Genomic DNA, 24,583 nt, shown 5'->3' with positions numbered 1-24,583 from the left:
TCCCCATCCCCATCTACACGTTTACATATACATACATGTATACATCCATCCAGGGATCAAAGGAGCATTAGCAACAATTTGCGGGGCCTCCGCCAACACAGGTACAAAAACCTTAACGTACACCTGTATGTGCATGTGTATGCATGTGTATGTGGAAGTTGTGGAGGAAATGTCTTGGCATGTTATGAGCCAGCACTTTGGACCACTAAATGCGAGTCAAATTTAAATAAGCCAGGGAGCTGGCTGTGAGCTATGCCAATCGATAAATTCAATGGAAACGAAGTGGTAAACTCTTAGGTCCTTCAGAACGTCCCGTAGCAGCGCAGCAGGTATTTGAAGGCGGGCCAGTCATGGGGTGTGTTTCTATTTTTGCCGCCCCATCGAGCAAACGGACAAAGGGAAATGGACAGAGGATGTCAATGAACTTTATTTTCTTTTGGTCGTATTAATGCCCAAGTGTTTTGGGGCCCTTCGCAGTCACCGACTTATGTTGGTCCATTTTCTCGACCCGTCGTCGCAGCAGTTCCACGATATTTCAACATTGACTTATCTATGTTAATATGAAACGAACTCACATTTTGTTTGGACTATGCAAATTAGCCGGCTTCCTTACCAGCTCTCGTATACATAAGTAAAACAGGCCTCAAACCAACTCAACTGTGCTGGCATAAATAAGAATCACGGCTCCATCGAGTCGCTTCAGAATATAGATTTTTCTTCTGCGCCAGAGAATAATATGATGTCATCTGTCCTTTCTGAAACTGGCTGGGAGGGGAAACAGGACTCTTCACACCCTGACTGTCAATAAAGAACACTCATACAATTAATTCAATTTGAAATCAGGCCTAGAGGGTTGACTTTTTGTTTTGTTCCATTCCATTTATCGATGTCAACAATGCAAAATATAAGCAATGGGTTGAAAGCCCACAAAAATCACTGTAGACGGCAGTCCACGTAGTGACGAAGCGCACCAGGAGAGTTGCGAAGGCGACTACTTTTATACACTCATAAAAATTTTTACCCTAAATCGCCCTAAAAACGGACTTTTCGCCCGTGGATTAAAAAAATCGCCCATAAATCTTATCCGCGGGCGATTCGGTCGTGCATTTAGAAAATTTTTTTTTTTTTAATTCCCATGAAAATTTGGTTTAATTTAGGTTGATTTTTCGTGAATTGAGAAATATTTTCCTGTTTTTAGGGTGATTTGCCTAAATATAAGGTGCATTTTTCTAAAAGTAAGGGCGAATTTTCTATTTTTTTAAAGTTTTTAAGGTTTGAAGACTACTATATTTTAAAATTCGGACGAAAAAATGTCCCTACACTCAGAAAAAAAATCGCCCTGAATTTTAGAAAAAAACCATACTTTTTAAACCAAAGGCAGCTAGCCTTGATATTTAGAAAAAAAATTTTCTAAAAACCAGAAAAGAAATTTTTTAAATTCTGGGAAAGTATTTTCAAAGTTGAATAAGAAGAAAATAAAAATCTGTGGATGCCGGTTATTTCCCTCTGACGGTGTTTGTTTTTGGTTCCCTTTTCGCAACTTATGTTTCTAAACAAACGGATGACGTCACGATGTACGTACCTAAATACACCTTTGGTTTCATATTATAGCTGAAATAATAACTGAAATTATTATATTACTAACAAATGATGAATATAAAAATCAAATAACTTACCATCTTGAGAAAAACATTTTGGTCGCTCGTGGGAATCGAACCCCTTACCTCACAGTTTGCAGTCAAACACGTTACTAGCTGCACCAGGGAAGCATCACGTGAGGCGCTGTACAAAGTACATTCACATTTTGTTTTGTTGGGTTCAAGGTTTATACTCTTGTTGTGTTATATTACGTAAATCTGAGTTTGCATTAAAATATACGTATTATTGAGTTACAAATAAAAAAAAAAAAAAGCTAAAATTTTCGCCTTGACGTGGGATTGAACACACACTTCCGAATATAAGCACACAAAATAAAAATTCCGCTCGCATTAGACCCCTAGGCTACCGATTGGGGCGATTTTCTAAGATGTAAGGCGATTTTTTCAGAGTTTCAAAGCAAAATTTCTGAAAAACAGAAAATTTTTCTAAAAGTGGATAGCAAGAGATCTAATCAGGGTAAATTTTTCTTATTTTTTAGAAAAATATTTCTGAAAAATAGAATTTTTTCTGAATTTCAAGGCGATTTTCTAAAATTCAGGGCGATTTGTTTTCTGAGTGTAGTATTATATACCTTTAAAAAAAAAAACATAAACATCAAGTTGAATCATATAGGGGTCGAACCCACAACCCACGACCTTAGTCCTCATATAGCAAAGTTGAAAGCGCAAGTGATTACCCCTCTGGGCTACCGAATTTAACGCTTTTGGAGTGATTTTTAAGGCAAATCGCCCTTGTATTTAGAAAAATTTTAGGGAAAAATTTAGGGCAGTTCGTATAAAGTATAAGAGCAGTATAAATCGTATAAACTCGAAAAAAAAATCCGTTGAAAAATCATTTTTCAGTTTTATCGCAGGCAGCGACATGTAAACAAAAAGGACTGTTGATGACAGCCAGTATTTGCGTCTTAAAATTTCGCTTGAATCTTGGTTTTCTTTTAGGGCAATTTTTCTTGAACATTCAGAATATTCTTGGTATTATTTAAAAGAAAAAAATACTATCAGAGACGGCTCATAAAAATTCCACCTAAATAATAGGGCAAACCCAGAATTTAGATAAATCATTTTTTTTAAGTGTTCCCTTTTATTATGTAAAAATGAATGATTTTCTGTTTTGCATTTTTGAAATTCTTTGTGTATAATTCTAAGGATTTAAGTTATTTATTATGCAGATTTGATCGGGATGCAAGGTCATAGACTTTTGGCCAACAACGAAACATAACAAAAGTGGTACAAACGGACCTCATTCCTCCATAGACCGGTCCCAATGATCCAGTAGTCTAACAGCGCTGTCGACGTTGCCCAGAGAGATCAGCAAGGCGCGCTTGTTTTGATTGCGATTCCTATAGCCCATCTGAACCAACTGATCCAACTGGGCCTGGTAGCAGTGCTGCCGGCGACCCTGTTTGCGCGAACGAAGATCACCGCGCTTGATCTGTGGTGCAGCCTCTACTTGACCGCAGGTGATGTCGTGCTTCGGGGGGTTTTCCTTAATGCTAACAGTATTATTGCCACTCTGAGTCAGGGAGTCCCGTCCTGCGAGGATACGTCTGGCCAGTACGCGCATTCGTCTAAGGTCGGAAGTGCTGGCCGAGCGACGCCAGGGGTTGGGGAGGGGGTCCTTGACTTCGAGACCTCGCTGGGGGTTTGTGCACTCTTCATCGCACTGTGAAGCTTGCTGAAAGGACATGGCTACATTGTCCTCGTAGGCTTGAAGCATGCAATAGTTCAAACGGCTCAGCACTTTGTATCCGCCGGGAACAAACTCCATGCGCGATATGTGGAGGTCGCGGCGCCGTCCCAACTCCTGCTTGGCTGGACTGAAAGCCAGAGAGAGCATCTCGCGAAGGTTCTGGTCGCTGTTCAGATAGTGACGCATTGCCGCGTTCTCATCGAGAAGACTCCGGATCCGCGGATCAGACTGCAACAGGCTTCGTAGCACATCGGGCTCATCGTGAAGGTAGGCAATGTTGGCAGATTTCCAGGACCTCATAAGGCGTTCGCCCGACTTCGGAGACTTAGTGACTGGGCTCGACGTTGGTAATGCCCTGCCAAGCACTTCCGCACGACAAACCACGTGCACCGTGACCCCGGAGACGATGCCCTTACTGTCTATTGTTCCTTCATCTCCTAGCACCTGGCCTGCAAAAACCAGGATTATCCGAGAAATAGCCTGTTCGAAACGTACGGCCACCAGGGCGCGAAGATTCCGGATCAGTTCGTTTTGGCGCAGCGAGACAGTGGCCTCGCGATCGCAGCCCTTTGCGCGTATGTCTATGGACTCTTCGCTGCTCATGCTTCAGTGTCGTGAAATCAAGAAAAGGTCAGAACCAGGAGTGTTTTCTTTGATACCGAGCGAATGAAATATAAATGATCAACGAGATCTATGTATGTATAATATACATTGTATATGTCGTCAGGAAGTCAGGACTTTATACATTTCAGTTGACACACGAATTTCCGAGAGGCAAAATTCTCTTAGGGGCTTTGAAATGATTACTAGACATCGGATTATATGCCAAATCATATTTTTAACGGCTTGTCGAAATCAAATTTCGATTGGACTGAAATTCATTTTACGTTAAAATAATAAGATTAGGCCCATGTTGTTTTTGCATATTCGACATATCTTGCATGTCAAGAACATATCCAACATATTTTACGACATATTATCACAGCAGGCTTTTGTCAGAACGCTTAAATATATAAAGTATTTGACAAGAGAGTTTGTTTTGAATACAAATGCTAAGAAAATACGAAAGAGCATAATGTAATCAATTCTACAATTATGTATAGTTTCCCCATTCCCTATTGTAAAAACCTCAAAACACTAAATCTGCGTCACGTTCAGAAACAGGTTTTTGGGTAATACTATACATTAGCGGACTCACCCCCAAAATTCGCGAAAAAATTATCCTCGATGGACCGCGATTTCTTAAGAATTTACGTGCAAAAAGAACTTGGCGGTCGGCCATGGTTCTCTTGTAATTGAATTTCAAAGTTCCCGGGTTTGCTATAAAAAACAAGTATGCTTTTCAAACGTTTGCTATAAAAATCATATATGTATATATACATATATATATATACATATATATATGTACATTGTACATTGTACATTGTACAACTAGCAGGGTCGGTAGCCCGCAGCTTCGCCTGCGGAAACTAAAATTGAAAACTAAGCATACCATTATATTTGGTTTTTATTTTACATATATAAAATTCATTTGTGTAGCCTATAGGCCGAGAAAAGATTTTATCATAACTTTTTTCCTTAATTTCCGTAAAAACAACTGTATATTGTCCTAAGCAAACTACTTAAGAAATATATAAAAACTTGCATAAAAAAATCCTAAAATTCTTATTGCTTGCGTAAGTTATCAGCTGCACAGAACAGAAACAAATTAATTTTTCGACACAAATCCTTACACTAATTTTCTTCACAACATTAGTACTTTGTCCAAAACATATTGTTTAAATATAGAATGTCATACTGGATTGAGCATGTAATTAAATTTCACATCGATAAGCGTGTACGTCTAGAAAATAAGCTTGTTTTCTTAAAAAAATGCACGAAAACATTGCTTAAACATACCTCTTTCTCTAAAAGATACTCTCCAAAAACCAATATGATTATTTTGGTTAAGATTTATGAAGTTACACACAAAAGAATTTGCTTGGTAAAATTGACCAACAAAGGTAGTTACGTAACTATTAAAATAGTTACGTGTATTTTGTTTTTGCTTTGGGTTTGTGTCTTGCTAATGTATTTTGTATTTTGTTGTTGTGAAATGACTATTTATTTAGTAGAATTGACAATTTTGCTGGTTGGGGCCTGTTTGACAATTATTACAGTTGATTTTACTAAGTTTTTTTTTTGTGTGTAGAGGAAATATTTTTGTTTAGGTAACGAAAAGGTAAATAAAAACCAAATACACTTTGCGATTTAGCTAATATGGGGGTTTCTAGAAGACATCCACTGTAGACAACTCTTATAAGGGAAACCAATATATATGCGAAGCAATGTTTTGCTTTATATATTCGACTAATTTAGGAAAAGACATCAAGAAAGGCAATTCCATATTACTGCATTTTACCATTGATAGTTTGTTTCAGTATTTTTGTTTTCACATTAATTTTTCACCTTGATTAGAATTATATTAATAATAAGGAAGGCAGGTGGGCCGTGAATCAAATTGTTTAAACATTTGAATTTGTTTAAACAATATGAGGCACGTGTTATAAAGAGCAAGAGAATCAATTGGTTTGAATATTTAATGTTATTTTAATATTATCAATGTGATTTGAATTTTAGTTCACAAAAATCGGTTACAAAATGTCTTATGTGAGTATGTTGTGGAAATGTAAATGAAATATTCTTTTAGCAAAGGGATATTAGTATATCTTGAATTTGAATTTGATCGAATCTCAATTCGGGTGAACTTCCGTTTAGCTCCTACCCCCGATTTCGTCCAAACTTTCAAAATCCACGTTATTTGTGGTCCTGATTATTGGAAAAATAGTCAAAGTTGGCGCAACTAACGGGATCATGGAAAATAACTGTAAAAACTGTTTTTCTTAAATATCTTCGAATATAATAACTTAATCAAAAAGCTAGCTACGAGAAATGAAAGCTATTAAATAAATGAGTATTTTATGTTTTATACATTTTTTTGTAAAACTAATAGTTTTCGTTAAAAACGCTAATTAAGAATATTTTTTCACAATGTTTGAAAATAAAAAACCGTTGGAGCACACTTGCGTCGTTTTGCCCGATATATCGCACGAAAGCTTCATGTTAGGGGGATTCCCTAAACTGTTGAATTGCTGAATTGTTGAAAATTCAACAAAAAATTTCAGCAATTAAGGGAACGACCCAAAATGGTTCCTGTTGAATTTTCAAACAGCTGTTATTTGTTGAAAAATTTCACGGAACTTAAAGCATGTAAAATTTGATTTATTATTGCTAGTTACTGTCTAAAAGTGTTACCAAGGTAAAAAGAACCACAAATATGCTTTCAAAGTTTATTTTATTAAAATAAATAATGCGTACTGGTGATACTAAAATGTTACAGAGTTGCCACGACTTTTAAAAAAAGGTGACAACTCTGGCTTTTCAGCAATTCAACAAAATTTTCAACAGCCCCGAGGCTGATGAATTGCTGAAATTTCTGAAAGTTGGCTTTGTATGGAACAGCTGATTAACAGCTGACCAAAATTCAACAATTCAGCAATTCAACAGTTTAGGGAATCCCCTTGTTATATCGGTGTGTCAAAATTTATATCGATGTCTCTCGATGTATTAGCGATGATACTACCTAAGCACGAGAATGGCATTACATTTTTTAGGAAGAGCATTTCTGTTCTCGTAGTTAAATATAAAATTTAGAAAACAAAATAAAATACAAATTTTACAACGGAAATAAAATGTATTAAAAAAAAATACGGTAATAGTCTAGAAGAGCGGCCTGAGCACCAAAAACCGCGAAAAAATTACCCTCGATGGACCGCGATTTCTTAGGAATTTACGTGCAGAAGATTATTTGCGGAAATGCATTGTTCTCTTGTAATTGCATTTCAAAGTTGCGTGTTTTGCTATAAAAACAAAGTAGGATTTTCTAGGATTTTGAGGTGTTTTGTGTCATTTTGCTATAAAAAACATATGGGCTTTCCGTTTGTTGTCAAAATAATAAGCGTTCGAAAAAATTCGACAAAAATGTGAAATTGTTTTTATAGCAGGCCAGACCCCACAACCGCGAATTAATATCCTCGATGGACCGTGATTCCTAAGAGCTTGTGCGACCATGGATGACCAACATATACATTTTTAAGATGAATCTTAAGAAATCGCAATCCGAGGAGGATCAACCGTAGTCTTTATCAAAGCCAATTACGAGAGTTTTTAGTTCAGTACCTCCTTATACTTGTAACTCATTTGTAATAGTAAATAAAATGCTATATTAAACTATGGTTAATGATTGGACAGTAAATATTTATTTATAAAAAATGCTGGTTAGTGGTACAGATTAAGCCTATTCCTTTTCATTGTCCGTATCGGTGGTTTCCTGAAATTTAAGATAGTTAATTGTTAGTATTTAAAAAGAGATGGGAAATGCTAAAAAAGCGCCGAAGGCAAAAAAATTAAAAACAAAAAATCGCGCGATTTTTTTTTTTAATTTTTTTGCCTCCGGCGCTTTTTTAGCATTTCCCATCTCTTTTTAAAGGTTGATCCTCCTCGGATTGCGATTTCTTAAGATTCATCTTAAAAATGTATATGTTATCAAAGCCAATTACGAGAGTTTTTAGTTCAGTACCTCCTTATACTTGTAACTCATTTGTAATAGTAAATAAAATGCTATATTAAACTATGGTTAATGATTGGACAGTAAATATTTATTTATAAAAAATGCTGGTTAGTGGTACAGATTAAGCCTATTCCTTTTCATTGTCCGTATCGGTGGTTTCCTGAAATTTAAGATAGTTAATTGTTAGTATTTAAAAGGTTGATCCTCCTCGAATTGCGATTTCTTAAGATTCATCTTAAAAATGTATATGTTGGTCATCCATGGTCGCACAAGCTCTTAGGAATCACGGTCCATCGAGGATATTAATTCGCGGTTGTGGGGTCTGGCCTGCTATAAAAACAATTTCACATTTTTGTCGAATTTTTTCGAACGCTTATTATTTTGACAACAAACGGAAAGCCCATATGTTTTTTATAGCAAAATGACACAAAACACCTCAAAATCCTAGAAAATCCTACTTTGTTTTTATAGCAAAACACGCAACTTTGAAATGCAATTACAAGAGAACAATGCATTTCCGCAAATAATCTTCTGCACGTAAATTCCTAAGAAATCGCGGTCCATCGAGGGCAATTTTTTCGCGGTTTTTGGTGCTCAGGCCGCTCTTCTAGACTATTACCAAAAATACATATAAATTATTTATAAAGTCGCAGGCAAAAATTTAAAAAAAAAAAAATCGTGGCGAAATTTAAAATGCTGTTATCGACTAATCGAAAACTATCTGTCGCCATTTTTATGGCGGGATATTGCAGTATTTTAAAATGTTCACACCCAATTTAAAATACTTCTTTTAGTTTTTCCTCGAAAACTATTATGTTTACGAAGAAAATGATTAATACACAAAAGATCCGTTTTATAAATATCTTCTGTTTTTGTCTAAAACATTTTTCATTTTCCTTATATTTTCCGAAAAAACTGAAAAAACCCGAAAATTTCACGATTTTTACCGTTATTTTTCAAGATCCCGTTATGTGCGCCAACTTTGGCTATTTTTCCCGTAATCAGGACCCAAAAACACGTCAATATGGAAAGTTGGAAAAAAAATTGGGGGTAGGAGCTAAAAGGAAGTTTATCCAACATATTTAAAATGAGTAAAATCTTTTAAATTATTTTTAAAACTACACCATAAGAAAATCCACAGGAGGAGATCCGCTCCTGTGAATTCACTTATGGTGTGGCGGTAATGCAAAAAATATATTTGTTGGTCCTACTCATTAAGACATAGAATATCAAGCAGTTCAGTGAAAATTGAACTTATTGTTTTCGGGACCCATTTCTTTAAGATATAGTGGCCCAAATGAAGCTATTTGTATGTATAGTAGTTCCCTGAGATCTACAGAAAGACACTTACCGTATTTTAACCACAAAGCTCGAAATCTTAGTGTCTATAAGGCATAAAAACATTTACGATATATTTTGCATATTGTCGACATATTTTGCATATTATCGACATATCTTGCATATTTCTTTGCATAAAAAAATGCATATTTTCGATACGTCGTTTCCATTCGAATACAAATTTAATACAAAATTTGGCGGTATTTGGAACATAAATGCAGAAAAACATATAATCCGATGTCTAATGATTACGTTTGATTACATGGGGAGGGGGGTGGTTCTTGAACAATGATTACGTAATCATTTTTATATGTATTTTTTTATTTAAAGAATTTATTTAATAACTTTTTTTTCTTTAATTATATCTACAAACTTGGATAGGAAAGCAGAGAAAAAATATTTTGTAGTAGCTGGGCGGCTAAAAAGAGAATGTTTAGTGGTTTAATCACAGGAATGATGCAAAGACCCGGAATGGCTTTTTCTTTTTTTTTTAATATTTATTTGTTTATATCCTAACGCTACAATTAAAAACTTATATTTATTGCGCTAGTCACATGGGATTGAGTAACAGAAATAGAAATAATTTAATTTAAAAGTACTACTTAAAATCTAACAAAGTTGGGTTGACAACTAATTTTGATCTAGCATCTAGCTTGACGAAGAGTTGAAGAGAGATGTTGGAGATAATTTAACTTTTTTTATACCCTTTTACTATACGAGTAACGGGTATAATTACATTCTCCAATTGCCGGTTTTTAAATTAAAAAGTGTTCTAGAATCATCTATAGTGCATTTAAGATACTTGGCTCCGTCAGCTTGTGTATCTATGTAAATATCGAAATTAATAAAAGATATAAAAGCAGACTTAAAATAAGAACTACTTATTTTGTTTTGAATCGGCCAAAATCTGTTTATAGATCAATTATTAAATATTATATCAATTATTAAATATTACTTACTAGCTTTTTCTCCATTATCCATTGATCGCAAACTTATCTTTAAATATTTAAATGTTAGTATATATTACAGAAATTAACTCAACACTGAGAGGAAAAACCCAGTCTAAATTTAAGAACAAAGTTCTTGATCTAAAAAATTTTGGTTCTTAAATTTTGTTCTCACAATAAGAACAAACGTTATTTTGGGAGGCCCTCATTCGACGGGTATTTTTAATAGGATCACAAGTAAAATAATACGAGAGGGCATTTATACACACCGGCCCCCGACAGCTCCAAATTTCTAAATTTTCACGCTTTCACCGCTCGCTCTCCCGAACCAATTATTTTTCTTAATGTCTTGGTATGCATTTCTTTAAGACTTTGCGATACCTTTTGATTGGTGTATCACTTGTTATGATCGGACCATCACAACAGATTTTCAATTCTGCGGCTATATAATAGAACTCGCCATCGCACACTCTTCTGCGCATTGTCATTAGGTGGACTGCCTCCACAGCGATTTGCTTTTTATTGATAAGAAATGTTTTTCTATTTCATATCAAATTTTTTGTTCTGTGTATATTTTTTAAAACATACAACAAGAATATAAATCTTCCTTGCACATTCCCCCGGTGTGCTTCGTTAGTAAGTGTATTTTTCTTTCTTTCCCAAACATACACACAAAAAAAAAACTTGGTAAAATCAACTGTAATAATTGTCAAACAGGCCTTAACCAGCAAAACTGTCAATTCTACTAAGTAAATTGTCATTTCACAACAACAAAATACACACAATTAGCAAAGACACAAACCCAAAGCAAAAACAAAATACACGTAACTATTTTAATAGTTACGTAACTATCTTTGTTGGTAAATTTTACCAAGCAAATTTTTTTGTGTTATAACACAAGAAAGCACATTTTCTCATTCTAGTCAATTAGCAAAAATTCAACACAAGACACCAGGAAGTTCATATGTATATTTATACATAGGTGTGACAACAACGAGCAAATATCAAAAGCAGACCCAAGGCTTGTTTGGACAAGGAAAATAACACGGAGGTCGGTGCTTCAGTTCAACCCATTAATGTAGCACCATGGGTGCCAACACATCGAGCAGATCCGACGCGAGTCTGCTCGCCGATGATGATGGTAAGTACTAAATTATGATACATGAATTAGAGTAAGCTGATTTGGGTGCCCAAATCATGTTGACGGGGAAACGCAAACAAATAAAAACATTATGATCGAAACTAGACTATCTCTGTCCCGACTATCACTCAGCTAAAGGGAGTGCGATCTAGGAAATCTAATAAGCACAGTGTTGAGACATACCTACCAACAAAAAAAAACACCTCAAAATCGGCATTAATTTTTTAAGTTCTCCATGATTTGAGTCGATAGCTGTTGACCATAACTCTCAGAAAGAAATTTTCTTGATTGGGGAGAGGTCTGTATGTTGTTTTTGATCTGCCATTTGGGTATAAGCTTATGAAACTTTACATTTTAGGTACCGATATATAGTGTTTTAGCTTAAAAGTAACAAAAACAAAACTTTTTTTAGGAAAAATTAAAAGTTGTTTATATTGAAAAGTGCCAAAAACGACATTTTGAAAAACAGATCTGTAAGTGTAAGTTAAGTACCAAATGTACTGGATAAGAACTTCTCAACTGCGCATATGCCAAAAAAGATTTTCTTCAAACTTGAGTATACTCAAGGATACTTTGTAGAGTTTGTCTTGACTATCACCTGTTTTTTTTTTTTTAATTTATAGGGTCGGAAACGCTTCCTTCTCCCTGTTACATACTTTTGCACGAATACAATATATCCTTTTACTCTACGAGTAACGGGTATAAAAACTTTTTTTTGGTGGAAAATTTTTGAGAAAGCCGTATGTTTTAACTTACAGACCTTTCCCTATAAAAAACATTTCTGAAAAGGGGAAATATATTTCTAGAATCAAGAAAATTTTGTACAAATTTCGTAAATTTCCCATAAATCTAGAAAGCTTAACTTAGAAATTGTTTTCCTAAAACAAGAAAATCTTTTTTTTATTTCCAGAAAAATTGACTACTTGAAATCAGGAATTTAGAAATTTTATATTTGAATAAAATTCATGACTGTGGACGGTAGTCCACGTGGAGCTTAGCCGCAGAATTGAAAACCGGCTACGACAGTCTGAACGAAACGATAACTTAGTTGAATAACTTCTAGTGAAAGTGAAAAAATTAAAATTTGAAAAATTTGCGTAAGGAGGGCCAATGGATTCGAACGCAATTCTAAAGAAGTATATTTAAATTTAAATCTTTATACCCGTTACTTGTAGAGTAAAAGACTATATTGTATTCGTGCAAAAGTTTGTAACAGCTAGAATGAAGCGTTTCCGATCTTTTAAAGTATATATATTCTTGATCAACGCTGAGATCTCGGAAACTACAAAAGCTAGAAAGTTGGGATTACCCACACATATTCTTCCTACGCAGCGCAAGTTTGTTTCAGCCGAGCACCACGCCCCCTCTAACGCCCACGAATTTTTTAAATCGGACAATTCTTTAAAAAGTTGTGCACGATCAAAGTTCCCTTCAGCTGAGAAGGGATAGTCGGGCACCCGATCACTTTTGTGTTTTGGAATCCTGGCATTATTACTTTCGTATTCAGCAACTTAAAATAAAAAACATTTGATCCACCACTTTTAGAAAATTCCTAACCCTAAATTTAGAAATTTTATTAACATAATAGTAAAATAAATTTTCGTCAGAAACTATGATATCAGAACTTTTGTATGTTGAAAGGGCGATCGTCACTAGTTTTTTACCTCGTTAGGAGATGTTTTTGTTTGATTGAAACGCAGTAGCAGTAGCCAGGGAGCAAGACATCTACCGGTCGAATTTTGTATAGCACACACACCCGAGGCAAGCTGAGGGGTCATGGAGTTAGTAGACGACCTGTGCCTGTCGAGAATATTGGGATTCCTAGATCTACCCGACCAGATTGCTATGCTGGAGAGCTACGAACGCTGTCGTTTTCTTCTCGGTGGCCTATGGCGTCACCGGCTGACCAGACTCTCGATAAACCTTCTTGAGGTTCCCCTTCACGGAGATGATTTCGAACTTCTCTTGGCGAGCACGTGTCAACGACTGCAGGAGCTGAGGATTAGCTATATGCCCAGATCTCATTTTGAGGTTCTTGTCGGGCACAACTTTCCCAAAATGTGTCTGCTGCAAGTGGACGTCCTACCACCGTTTTTTCTGAGCTCCAGCCGAAGAAATCAGTTAAGGGAAATTTTCCCAAAATCCTCTTACTTTGACCAATGGCCTACAAAGAGCCCCATGCTTCACTGCCAATACCTAAAATTGTCGGGTGTGTGGGCAAGCGAATAAACATATACGATTATTTATAAAAACGCAACAGATTTCATGATCTGGAGCCGAATTACCAACTTTTATTGCCACTAATTTATGTGGTCGTTTTTGGTCGTTTTTCTTCACTTAACAGTCAATTTTGACCACTTCCAAATACTTCGCGCCATAGGAAAAGGAAGTTTCGGAAAGGTAGGAGCAGCATATATTCAAAGGGAAATATTTTGAATTCACGAGATATTTTTGCAGGTCTGCATTGTTCAAAAGCGGGATAGCGGTATCCTATACGCCATGAAATATGTTAGTCGCTCAGCCTGCGAGTTGCGTGGAGCTCTTGGCGGTGTCATTAAGGAGGTGGAACTACTATCGTCACTGGAGCATCCGTTTCTTGTCAATTTATGGTTCTCGTTTCAGGGTAAGTGTCCACAAACACAATTCTCCTGCAAAAGTACACCCAGAAAAAAATTTGCAACGTAAAATCAAACACATTTATATTTAAAATAAATATGAGGAAATCAGAAATCATTAGAACAAGTGGGAATAACATATAATAAATAATTTTAAAAAATGTAGTTTTCATATAAATAAATGAAATAAACAGTTTTGAATTGTATTTTGGTGACCGGTTAGACATTTGTGTAAAGCTTACACTGTAAACTCGAGGGGTTGGTTGGTTACATTTGTGTAACACAACGATTTTAGTATTTCAACACACTTGCCAAAACTGTGAAGTCAACCTCAAGATTGGTAAATTGGTAAAGATTGGTAAATTTCAGTAGGTAACGCCACCATGAGGTTCGTCATGAATAAACCTTCATTTTTTTTTAATGTTTTTTAACACTGTAATTAACGAAGAACTCTGAAAAATACTCATAAAAAATGAATTGGTTTATTTTAAATTTATCTTTTTATCGGAAAAAAATTCTGTTCCCGATGGATTAGTAAAAAACGAGATGGGAAGCACCGCTGCGGCGGCCACCATCCTCATAGCCAGCCGATCGGCTAGGCAACCCGATCCCACCAAGTTCATTTGCGACCATCCGTTTGTGTTCATCATCTATGATGAAAAAGTGAATACGATCCTGTCTGCTGGCGTCTATAGTGACCCCAGGCATATGCAGAATTTAAAAAAAACAAGAAAGGAAGCTACCTTCGGCCAGCCGAAGCTTATATACCCTTGCAGATAAAGTAAATACCTATAGTTTAATGCTCACTCGGTGCAGTTCCAGGGATTCCAGATTCAGATACAAAGTTACAATGAATTTTCCCATATTTAATTGAATATTCCTATGGGAGCCTTAAGATATAGTGGTCCGATCCGGCTCGCTCCGACATATGTACTACCTGCAATAGAAAGAAGACTTTCGGGAAAGTTTCATCGCGATAGCTTTAAAACTGAGAGACTAGTTCGCAAAGAAACGGACAGACGGACAGACAGACAGACAGACAGACGGACAGACGGACAGACGAACAGACGGACAGACAGACAGACGGACAGACGGACATGGCTAGATAGACTCGGCTATTGGTGCTGGACAGACGGACAGACAGTTAGACGGACAGACAGACGGACAGACAGACGGACATGGCTAGATAGACTCGGCTATTGGTGCTGATCAAGAATATATATACTTTATGTGGTCGGAAACGTCTCCTTCACTGCGTTGCAAACATCTGACTGAAATTATAATACCCTCTGCAAGGGTATAAAAATCATAGCAATTCCGAAGTTATACAATAAGGAAAGGGTGCCACTTTTTTGTCAAAAATGCCATATTGTGAGCAAAAATCGTTTAAATTAAAAGGGGAGATACATATAGAACTGTAATTTTTTCAAGTTTTTGTGATTTCTTTTAACCAATAAGGAATTGTGCTGGGATTTCGTAACTTGGCATGTTGATTACATTGTTCTTATATAATTTTAAACAATTTTTATCTTTTAAAATGGCGTCCGTGGGAATTTTTTCGTCAGGCTATATTAAAAACAAGAGAGAACGCTATAGTCGGGTGCCCCGAATATCAGATACCGTTACTCAGCTAAAGGGAGTGCGAAGGAGATGGAGATAAAAACTTTGATCAACCGTAACTTTTGAACGAATGGTCCGATTTAAAAAATTTCTTCTACATTTCGATAGGTATTCATAAAAACAATAAAACTGCATTTTTACTTTTCCAAAATATTGACATTTTTAGAATCGTATTTAAGCGATTGTGGGCGTTAGAGGGGGCGTGGCACCCTTTTGAAACAAACTTGCGCTGCGTAGGAACTCCTAGAATCTGCATGCAAAATGTCAATCTTCTAGCTTTTATAGTTTCCGAGATCTCAGCGTTCATACTGACAGACAAACAGACAGACAGACAGACAGACAGACGGACAGACTGACAGACGGACATGGTACGGGTATAAAAAGTAGGCCAGCTGCGGATGGTCCACAGGTCGCTGTGTAGATCCGATTTTTATTAAACAATTTTATTTTGTTAAAAAATAATGTAGAAACTGTCTGAACCTAACTTACATAGAATATCTTAAAAACTATGGCTGTGGCACTCTTTCAAAGTCAAAAATCATTTTTTTATAATTTTTTTGTTGTTTTTGGCTAACAAAATATACCTAAACGTACAAAATTCTACATTAAGTAGGTTCAGACAGTGGGCAATTTCATTACAAACATTTCTGTAAAAGCAGCATGATGATCGAGGCATTACTTTTTGAGATACACGATCCGCAGCTGAGGAAAACGTGGTTTCGAGAAAAAGGCATTTAAAGTAATGAAATAACCCTACTGTACAAGGAAGGTGGGTGCCGTAATCCTGGTATAAGTTCAAAAATATGTCAAATTTCTTCGTGAAACTTTCATGACACATTTTTAAAGAGTTATTCTACCAATTAAGGTAATAAAAAACAATTGAATTTTTATTTTTTCTAACGGGTGTTTTTTTACAGTTATAGAATTTTAAGTTGCAATAAAACAACGATGGATTATTCGATTGACATGAATTATTTTATATTGCTTTTAAAAAAATTTTTTTTGTAGTTCGTTTGACTTTCATTTGACTACCATTGCCAACCTTTTAGAATTTAAAAAAAGCGAAAACTGTGCCCATTTTTTGTTTTTTTTCTTAAAATTCAAAAATCTTAGTCATACAAATTTTGACGTATCTACACACAAAGAAAAAACTTGGTTAAATCAACTGTAATAATTGTCAAACAGGCCCCAACCAGCAAAATTGTCAATTCTACTAAGTAAATTGTCATTTCACAACAACAAAATACACACAATTAGCAAAGACACAAACCCAAAGCAAAAACAAAATACACGTAACTATTTTAATAGTTACGTAACTATCTTTGTTGGTCAATTTTACCAAGCAAATTTTTTTGTGTGTATGGAACAGAAAATGCATATAAAAATAGGATGGTTATCTTACCTCTACCGGTGCCTTGCCAGCTTAGCGGCTCCTGGCACTTTTCATTCACTATGTCACTCGCTTTTTCCTAGCTGGCTGATGATGTTGCTGCAAATAACTCTGAACACTAATTTTGGGGCTGGGCCACAGAGCACTCATACACACAAAAAAAAAAACTTGGTAAAATCAACTGTAATAATTGTCAAACAGGCCCCAACCAGCAAAATTGTCAATTCTACTAAGTAAATAGTCATTTCACAACAACAAAATACACACAATTAGCAAAGACACAAACCCAAAGCAAAAACAAAATACACGTAACTATTTTAAAAGTTACGTAACTATCTTTGTTGGTCAATTTTACCAAGCAAATTTTTTTGTGTGTATGTATACTTTTTTCTCTTGCCTTTCATAGATGAGGAGGACTTATTTATGGTTTGCGACTTGTTGACGGGTGGCGACTTGAGATATCATTTACAAAACCGCGTAAGTTTTGTTCGTACCTGTACACCTCCTTTTACTGTTGTACTACTGTTGTGTTTTCCCAATTTCCTTTAGGTGGAGTTCTCGGAGCAGAGTGTGGCCTTATTAGTGTGCGAGCTTGGCAGTGCATTGGAGTACTTGCAATCGCACCGAGTGGTTCACAGGGACATAAAGCCCGACAATATTCTTCTGGACGATGCCGGTAAGTACTTAGAATGCCCAAATATTAGTGTTACATTTCACTGACGAGTTGGATAATATACATCTGAAATACACACTCGCAAAATTATATCACTATGGACGGCAGTCCATGTAGTGACGAAGCGCACCAGGAGAGTGTGCGAAGGCGACTACTATTATATAGCCGCAAAATTGAAAATCTGCTGTGATAGTCCGATCGTATGCCAAGACTTTAAGAAAATCAATTGGCTTGGGAGAGAGAGCGGTGAAAGTGAAAAAGTGAAAATTTCGAAATTTGGAGCTGTTGGGGCCGGTGGGGATAAATGCCCCCTCGCAATGTGTTAGTTGTGTTCCTATTGAAAATACCCGTCGAATGAGGGGTCATATAATATATTCCGACTCCGTTCAAAAGTTATAGCCAAATTAAGATTTTCGACGTCTGCCCAAAATGAAAATTTAATTCTGTTTGTCCGTTTGTCCAAAACATGAAAATTTGATATGACGTTCATCACATTGATATAAAAAACTTTTGTTCTACCACTTTTGGAAAAACTCGCTAGCTTAGCGGGAAATCAGCTATAAATAGCTATCAGAGACTTTAACAGGGACTCACTGTGGGGCGCCTAGAACAAAAAGCCTGCCAAAATGGTTTTTTTTTTAAGATTTTCCAAATTTTTTTTTGGAGATAATTATTTTTTAAGTGTAAAAAACGTTTTTGGCATTTTTTAATTTCTAACTTGAGTTGTGTTAAACCGAATTCAACCATAAAAGACACATTTTAAAGGTAATAGAATGCCCTCTAACTTTCTTATACGCGGCATTGAGTTCCACTCATTAGTTTAGAAGCTACACTTCGTCAAAGTTGAAAAAGTTAGAAAAATGCCAAAATAGTGGCATAAATGGCTTCGTTAAAAATATACGCCTAAAAACCGAAATTATTTTTATAACTTCTACTGGTAGAAGGTACTTCGACAAAAAAACAAGCTTATCGATCATTACAATCCAACATCCAATTCATTTGATATGCATTTTTATACACTTGCAGAGGGTATTATGATTTCAGTCAGAAGTTTACAACGCACTGAAGGAGACGTTTCCGACCCCATAAAGTATATATATTCTTGATCAGCATCACTAGACGAGTCGATCTAGCCGTGTCCGTCTGTCCGCCTGTCCGTCCGTTTCTACGCAAACTAGTCTCTCAGTTTTGAAGCAATCGGCTTGAAACTTACCCAAAAGTCTTCTTTCTATTGCAGGTAGTATATAAGTCGGAACCGACCGGATCTGAAAACTATATCTTATAGCTCCCATAGGAAGGATCGAAAAAAAAGGTTAAAAAACTCTAGCTTCGGTGTTTTTTGAAATATTACCTTCTACTCTTGGGGATGTTATTTCTTAAATATTTCTGAATTTGCCATAGGAACGATCGGAAAATTAATGGAAAAGTAATAGGAAATAAATTCTAGCTTCTTTGGTTTTTATTGTATTCTCTTCTACTCTAGGATATGACTCTTTTTAAATATTTCCGAATTTCAATTTTAATTTGATCAAAATCAGACGACTATATCATAAAGCTGCCATAGGAACGATCGAAAAATAAATGAAAAATTAATGTCTAGATTTTGGTGGTGCTCGCAAACTTGCTATAAATGGTTCGAATGATATTAGTAACCTGTGCATGAGATCAGTATTTGTGTGTACGAGATTATAACATGAATACAATTTTGGACAATTTTTTCCTGTCTAACATAAGGGTTAGTGATCTGATTTAAGGCGTTTTAAAGGGCCATTAGAAAATTATTAAGCTTTCTTAATTGTAGTCCCCGTGCACGCGGGAGCATTTGATAATTCATTAATTAATTTAGCTGAATCCCGTTTTCCTTCCGCCCGCAAAGCCAGTTCTGCGGCTGATAGCAATTGATCCTCATCTATCGTTGACAACAATTCTTGGCTTTTCCTTTTATGTGTTTTCGGACAGCACTCAGAAAAAGCTTTTTGTGCCGTCCCTCTTGTACTTGAGGTGGAGACAATGACATCAATGCGATAGTCCTCGCCATTCAATATGACATGAAGGCAACTTGCATTATGAGCAAGATACCTGGCTTTATCTCTCCTAGATTTCTCAAATCTGTTTTGAAACTCAAAAGACAGTTTACTCATGTGTAGTTATAATTTGGAGTGATCAATGTCATAGCCAAACACCATCACTGCGTGCTGGACTAGAGCCAAACTTTGAAAAATGCAGCATGGCTTATTTCACTTATTTCTAAATAGATAGTCTGTGGGCAAAACATGGGCTAAATTTTTTTTAAATTCTGAATCAGAATCAACGCCTGCGAATTATGGTTGGATAGAATACGACAGAATACTATAAGTTTTTTCCACCAAAAAACAGAAACATTAAAAAATACACTTACTTTTTTCAAAAAAAGAAAAAAAAATTTTTGGACCAATAAAATGTTTTTGTTGTTTGAAAGTGGATTAAAAATTGTCCAAAGTTTCTGGGAAAAATAACTTTTGGCTGCTCCCACTAATCACGCGATGCAATTGATAAGACTAAACTTTGTCAACTGTTGCTCGCTTCCCAGTGCAAACTTGTATGCATTACTAAAGTCCAACTTTAAAAACCGTTATCTTCCAAAAAAAAAATTTTGTTTTGTTTTGAGCCTGTTTGTATAATAGTTGAACATTTCTTAAAGTGGTGCTTAAAGCTCATCGACTTCAAAAATAGTTCAACTTTTCCCCCTAGATTGGCAAAATCTTACACTTGATCGACTCGTCTACACTCAAAAAATTTTTTTTCCTAAATTTTAGAAAATCGCCATAAAATGAAATTTTTTCTTAATTTTAGAAAATTTTCTGAATTGTAGAAATTGTTTTCTTGAATCTAGGAAAGAAGACCATAAAAACAGAATTATATGAAAAAGCTTTCTAAAATTTAGAAAAATTATTTTTTTTCTAAATCAATGGTGTTTTTTCCTAGTTTGCTCTCCAAAAGTTTTCTTAAATTAATGGCGATTTCGCCATTAAATTAAGAAAAAATGTACTTCAGCCCTTCCTAGAATCTAGAAAGTCGCCATAAAAAATACGGTAAATTTTTCTAAATTTTAAGAATTTTTCTGATTTAAAAAAAAATTTTTTTTCTTGAAAACAGAAAAGTAGAATTAGAAAATCACCATAGATTTAAGAAAAACTTTTTGTATTTCTTTTATGCTTCTCATTCTTTCTTCGAAACGAAAAAGAAGAAGACAGGGGGTTAGTCGGCGGCGCGTTGCGACGACAGTTTTTGGCGTATGTATGTATATGTTTATGTGTGTTTGTGCGTATGATCGAGAATTTTCTTGTGCGTAGCTGTAACTTTTATTGCGTTGTTGTTTTGGAAATGCAGTCTCTCGCGAGAGAGTTGCTTGCGTTGCGCTACATTTTGAACCCTTGTGCTCAGTTTTGGATGAGTATTCAAAGTAATAAGTTTGTGTTGAGCCTATTTAAGAAAGTTAAAGTGCGATCCCTCTAAGAGGCAATTAATAGGTAAGCAATTTAAATAAATTTAAATATAAATTTGGTAAGTGTGTGAAAATTTATGGTAAGCAAAGGGCATACTATTTTAATAGATTTGGCTATTAATAATATTGCAGGCCGCAAATACCATCCTTCTCTAATATTAATTTTTATTTTCGATTGCAGGAATAATTTCAATTTCAGGTATTGTTGATAATTTGGCAGTAAGTAAGTAAATTTTAATAATAGGTAATATGTTAAATACCAACTTAATATAAATATTAATAATTTTTTATCTTTTTTGTTTTCTTTTCTCTTTTTTGTTTAGAAAATATTTATAATGTTATTTTTATCTTTTTTTGTTTTCTTTTCTCTTTTTTCTTTAGGAAATATTTATTATCCTATTTTTATCTTTTTTGTTTTGTTTTCCCTTTTTGTTTAGGAATTATTAATAATTTTCTTTTCATCTTTATTATTTTCTTTTCTCTTTCTTGTTTAGGAAATAAAATAGTAAAATAAATATGTATACATTTTTTTAAAATAAAGAAAATTTTCTGAAAATAAAAAAAGTCCTTTTTATTTTAAGAAAAAAATTCTATTTTCAAGAAAAGTACTTTCTGGATTTTAGGAAATTTTCTCAATTTTATGGCAATTTTTCTTGATTTTAGAAAAGTATTTCTGCTTTTCAGATTTTTTTTTTTTATTTTGGAAAATTTCTTTCTAAAAAATACGGTAAATCGCCATCGACTGAAATTCATGGCGAATTTCTTGATTTAATGGCGATTTCGGGCTGTTTTTTTTGTTGAGTGTAGTGATGCTGATCAAGAATATACACACTTTATGGGGTCGGAAACGTCTCCTTCACTGCGTTGCAAACTTTTGACTGAAATTATAATACCCCCTGAATACAAATTGCAGGTTTGAGTAGCTCAGCTCCAAAATTTTTACGACGAGCTGTTTGATGCTATAGTCGAGTACGTCGACTATCAGATACCCGTTACTCAGCTAAAGAAGTGCGATATGCATGCAGCAAAGCGATTGTTTGACCGGCTTGAATTTCATTACTGGCTCATAACTTTTTATTAAAGGGAAATTAAAAAATGATTTTAAAATTTTTTCTACCTCTTGATACACAACAATATCGCAATTATAATTTTTCAAATTCTTTAAAGATGTGGGTGCCAGACACTTTAAATCGTTTAAGCCGATTGTGGGCGTTTATAAGGACGTCTCACTCTGATGAAATAAACTTGGTTAATCCCAATTTTCTAGCTTTTATAGTTTCCGAGATCTCAGCGTTCATACGGACGGACGGTAAAGGGTATAAAAATGTATACTAAAGTACTTTTTACTTTCAGGACATGCTCATTTGACTGATTTCAACATTGCAACGAGGTTGCAAAAGGATGCTTTGGCCTGCAGCATGTCGGGGACGAAACCGTATATGGCACCTGAGGTATTTCTGTGTGCTCTGGACGAAGTGGGTAAGTGGATAATAGAGTCCTTGTTCAGGTTACATGACATTATTTAAAACAAGAGAGAACGCTATAGTCCCGAATATCTAATACCCGTCGATCGGCTAAAGGGAGTGCAAGATAGATGGATATTTAGATTTTTTTGATTGCGCATAACTTTTTGATGAATGTTCCGATTTGAAAAATGTCTTCTACATTTCGATAAGTATAAATATACACAACAAAATTGCATTTATACTTCTCGGAAATCTTTAAAAATGTGGGCGCCAGACTAAAATAAACTTGCGCTATGTGTGGAAAATTTTCTAGCTTTTGTAGTTTCCGAGATCTCAGCATTCATACGGACAGACAGACAGGCAGACAGACGTACAGATAGACATGGCTATATCGACTCGGCTAGTGACCCTGATCAAGAATATATATACTTTATGGGGTCGGAAACGCTTCCTTCTAGCTGTTACATACTTTTGCACGAATACAATATACCCTTTTACTCTACTAGTAACGGGTATAACAAGAGAGAACGCTATAGTCGGGTTGGTGTTGCGAGGGAGATGGATATATACAATTTCTTTGATTGCGCATAACTTTTTGATGCATGGTCCGATTTTAAAAATGTCTTCTATCTGTCGATAGGTATAAATATACACAACGAAATTGCATTTATACTTCACAGAAATCTTTAAAGGTGTGGGCGCCAGACACATTTTAAAATCGTTAGTGGGCGATTGTGGGCGTTAGAGGGGGCATGGCGTTCGGCTGAAACAAACTTCCGTTGCGTAGGAAACCCAAGAATATGTGTGGTTAATCCAAACATTCTAGCTTTTGTAGTTCTAGAGATCGCGGCGTTCATCCAGACAGACAAACTTTTGCACGAATACATAATACCCTATTACTCTACGACTAACGGGTATAATTATTATAATTTTAGCCGGCTATAGTTATTCTGTGGACTGGTGGTCGCTTGGCGTAGTGGCTTATGAGATGCGGGGCAATATTCGACCCTTTGTGGTGCATTCGAACACACCTTTGGAGGAGATAAAGAATATATTGAACACCCCCGTGCACTACCCCCGCTATTGGAGCAGAAACTTTGTCGATCTGCTCCAGAAGGTGGGTTGCACAATATTTAGTTGAGACTGCGAATTAATGCACATATGTTTATTTTTACAGTTACTCTCCACTTATCCTGGTGCCAGGATCAGCACAAAGCAGGAGCTGCATCAGACCCCGTTACTACGTAACATTGACTTCCAGAAAGTGCTCGAGAAGAAGATAAAGCCTATCTATAAGCCCCCTGAAGACCACCTTAACTGTGATCCATGCCTGGAGCTGGAGGAAATGATTGTGGAGACGCGACCCTTACATAAAAAGAAGAAGCGCCTGGCCAAACAGCGGTCGGCACAACGCGACAGCGATCCCGAGACCGCGCTGGTCAAAGAGTTCATCGTTTACAACCGCTACAAAGAGCTGAAGCGCAAGGCCATGGAACAGAAGGAGAACGATTGGCAGAGAGAACTTGAATTAGCCATGGCTAACTCCATTGTAAATAGCTTGGCGCCTATCCAGGAGAAACCCGCCGCTTCCATTGTGCACGCTGCCGAAGCCACTGCCGCACCATCCGCAGCCGCCCAGTCAAAGACTGACAGCATTGAATTTATTGATCGGACTCCTTCACCACAGTTCAAGCAATCGGCTGGCACTTCAAAAATAATACCGAAAGAAAATTAAGAAAGTGTCGGTAAGCAACAGGTTTCAAAGTACACAACTTTCCAGGCCCACTTGCCCAGCGATGACTTGACAGCCATCCATCCTCAGAGAACCACAATCTATTTTCCGATATCCGCTGAATTTCACTTTTTGTACATGTATATAATAAATTTTAACATTTATATATTTTTTAGCGTATTTCAATTGAATAAATAGGTTAAAGCTCCTTTGTACATAT

At 35.8% G+C, this 24,583-nt stretch overlaps 2 protein-coding genes across 7 annotated transcripts; one reads left to right on the top strand and one right to left on the bottom strand.

Moving 5' to 3' along the window:
* On the top strand, positions 1-24,578 carry LOC108055100 (serine/threonine-protein kinase 32A). 6 transcript variants are annotated; one of them, XM_017138307.3, is made up of 9 exons: positions 4-101; positions 11,166-11,383; positions 13,728-13,783; positions 13,841-14,006; positions 17,415-17,485; positions 17,558-17,684; positions 22,519-22,644; positions 23,567-23,748; positions 23,809-24,574. In XM_017138307.3, the coding sequence occupies exons 2-9, from the start codon at positions 11,329-11,331 to the stop codon at positions 24,364-24,366; spliced, it is 1,341 nt and encodes a 446-aa protein (XP_016993796.2). In that variant the 5' UTR covers positions 4-101; positions 11,166-11,328; the 3' UTR covers positions 24,367-24,574. The 6 variants fall into 6 exon arrangements, with proteins under 6 accessions (XP_016993879.1, XP_016993862.2, XP_016993796.2 ...); XM_017138350.3 differs by having other exon boundaries at positions 59-101; positions 11,225-11,383; XM_017138390.3 differs by lacking the exon at positions 23,567-23,748 and having other exon boundaries at positions 1-101; positions 23,809-24,026.
* LOC108055161 (ubiquilin-1) lies at positions 2,784-4,119 on the bottom strand. Its single transcript, XM_017138412.3, has one exon. The coding sequence runs from the start codon at positions 3,949-3,951 to the stop codon at positions 2,899-2,901; it is 1,053 nt and encodes a 350-aa protein (XP_016993901.1). The 5' UTR covers positions 3,952-4,119; the 3' UTR covers positions 2,784-2,898.
* Positions 24,579-24,583: the final 5 nt, after the last annotated feature.

Source organism: Drosophila takahashii, chromosome 3R, assembly GCF_030179915.1.
Source record: "Drosophila takahashii strain IR98-3 E-12201 chromosome 3R, DtakHiC1v2, whole genome shotgun sequence".
NCBI lineage: Eukaryota > Metazoa > Arthropoda > Insecta > Diptera > Drosophilidae > Drosophila > Drosophila takahashii.
Note: the sequence above shows the minus strand (reverse complement) of the source record. Positions and strands in the feature narration are given on the sequence as shown.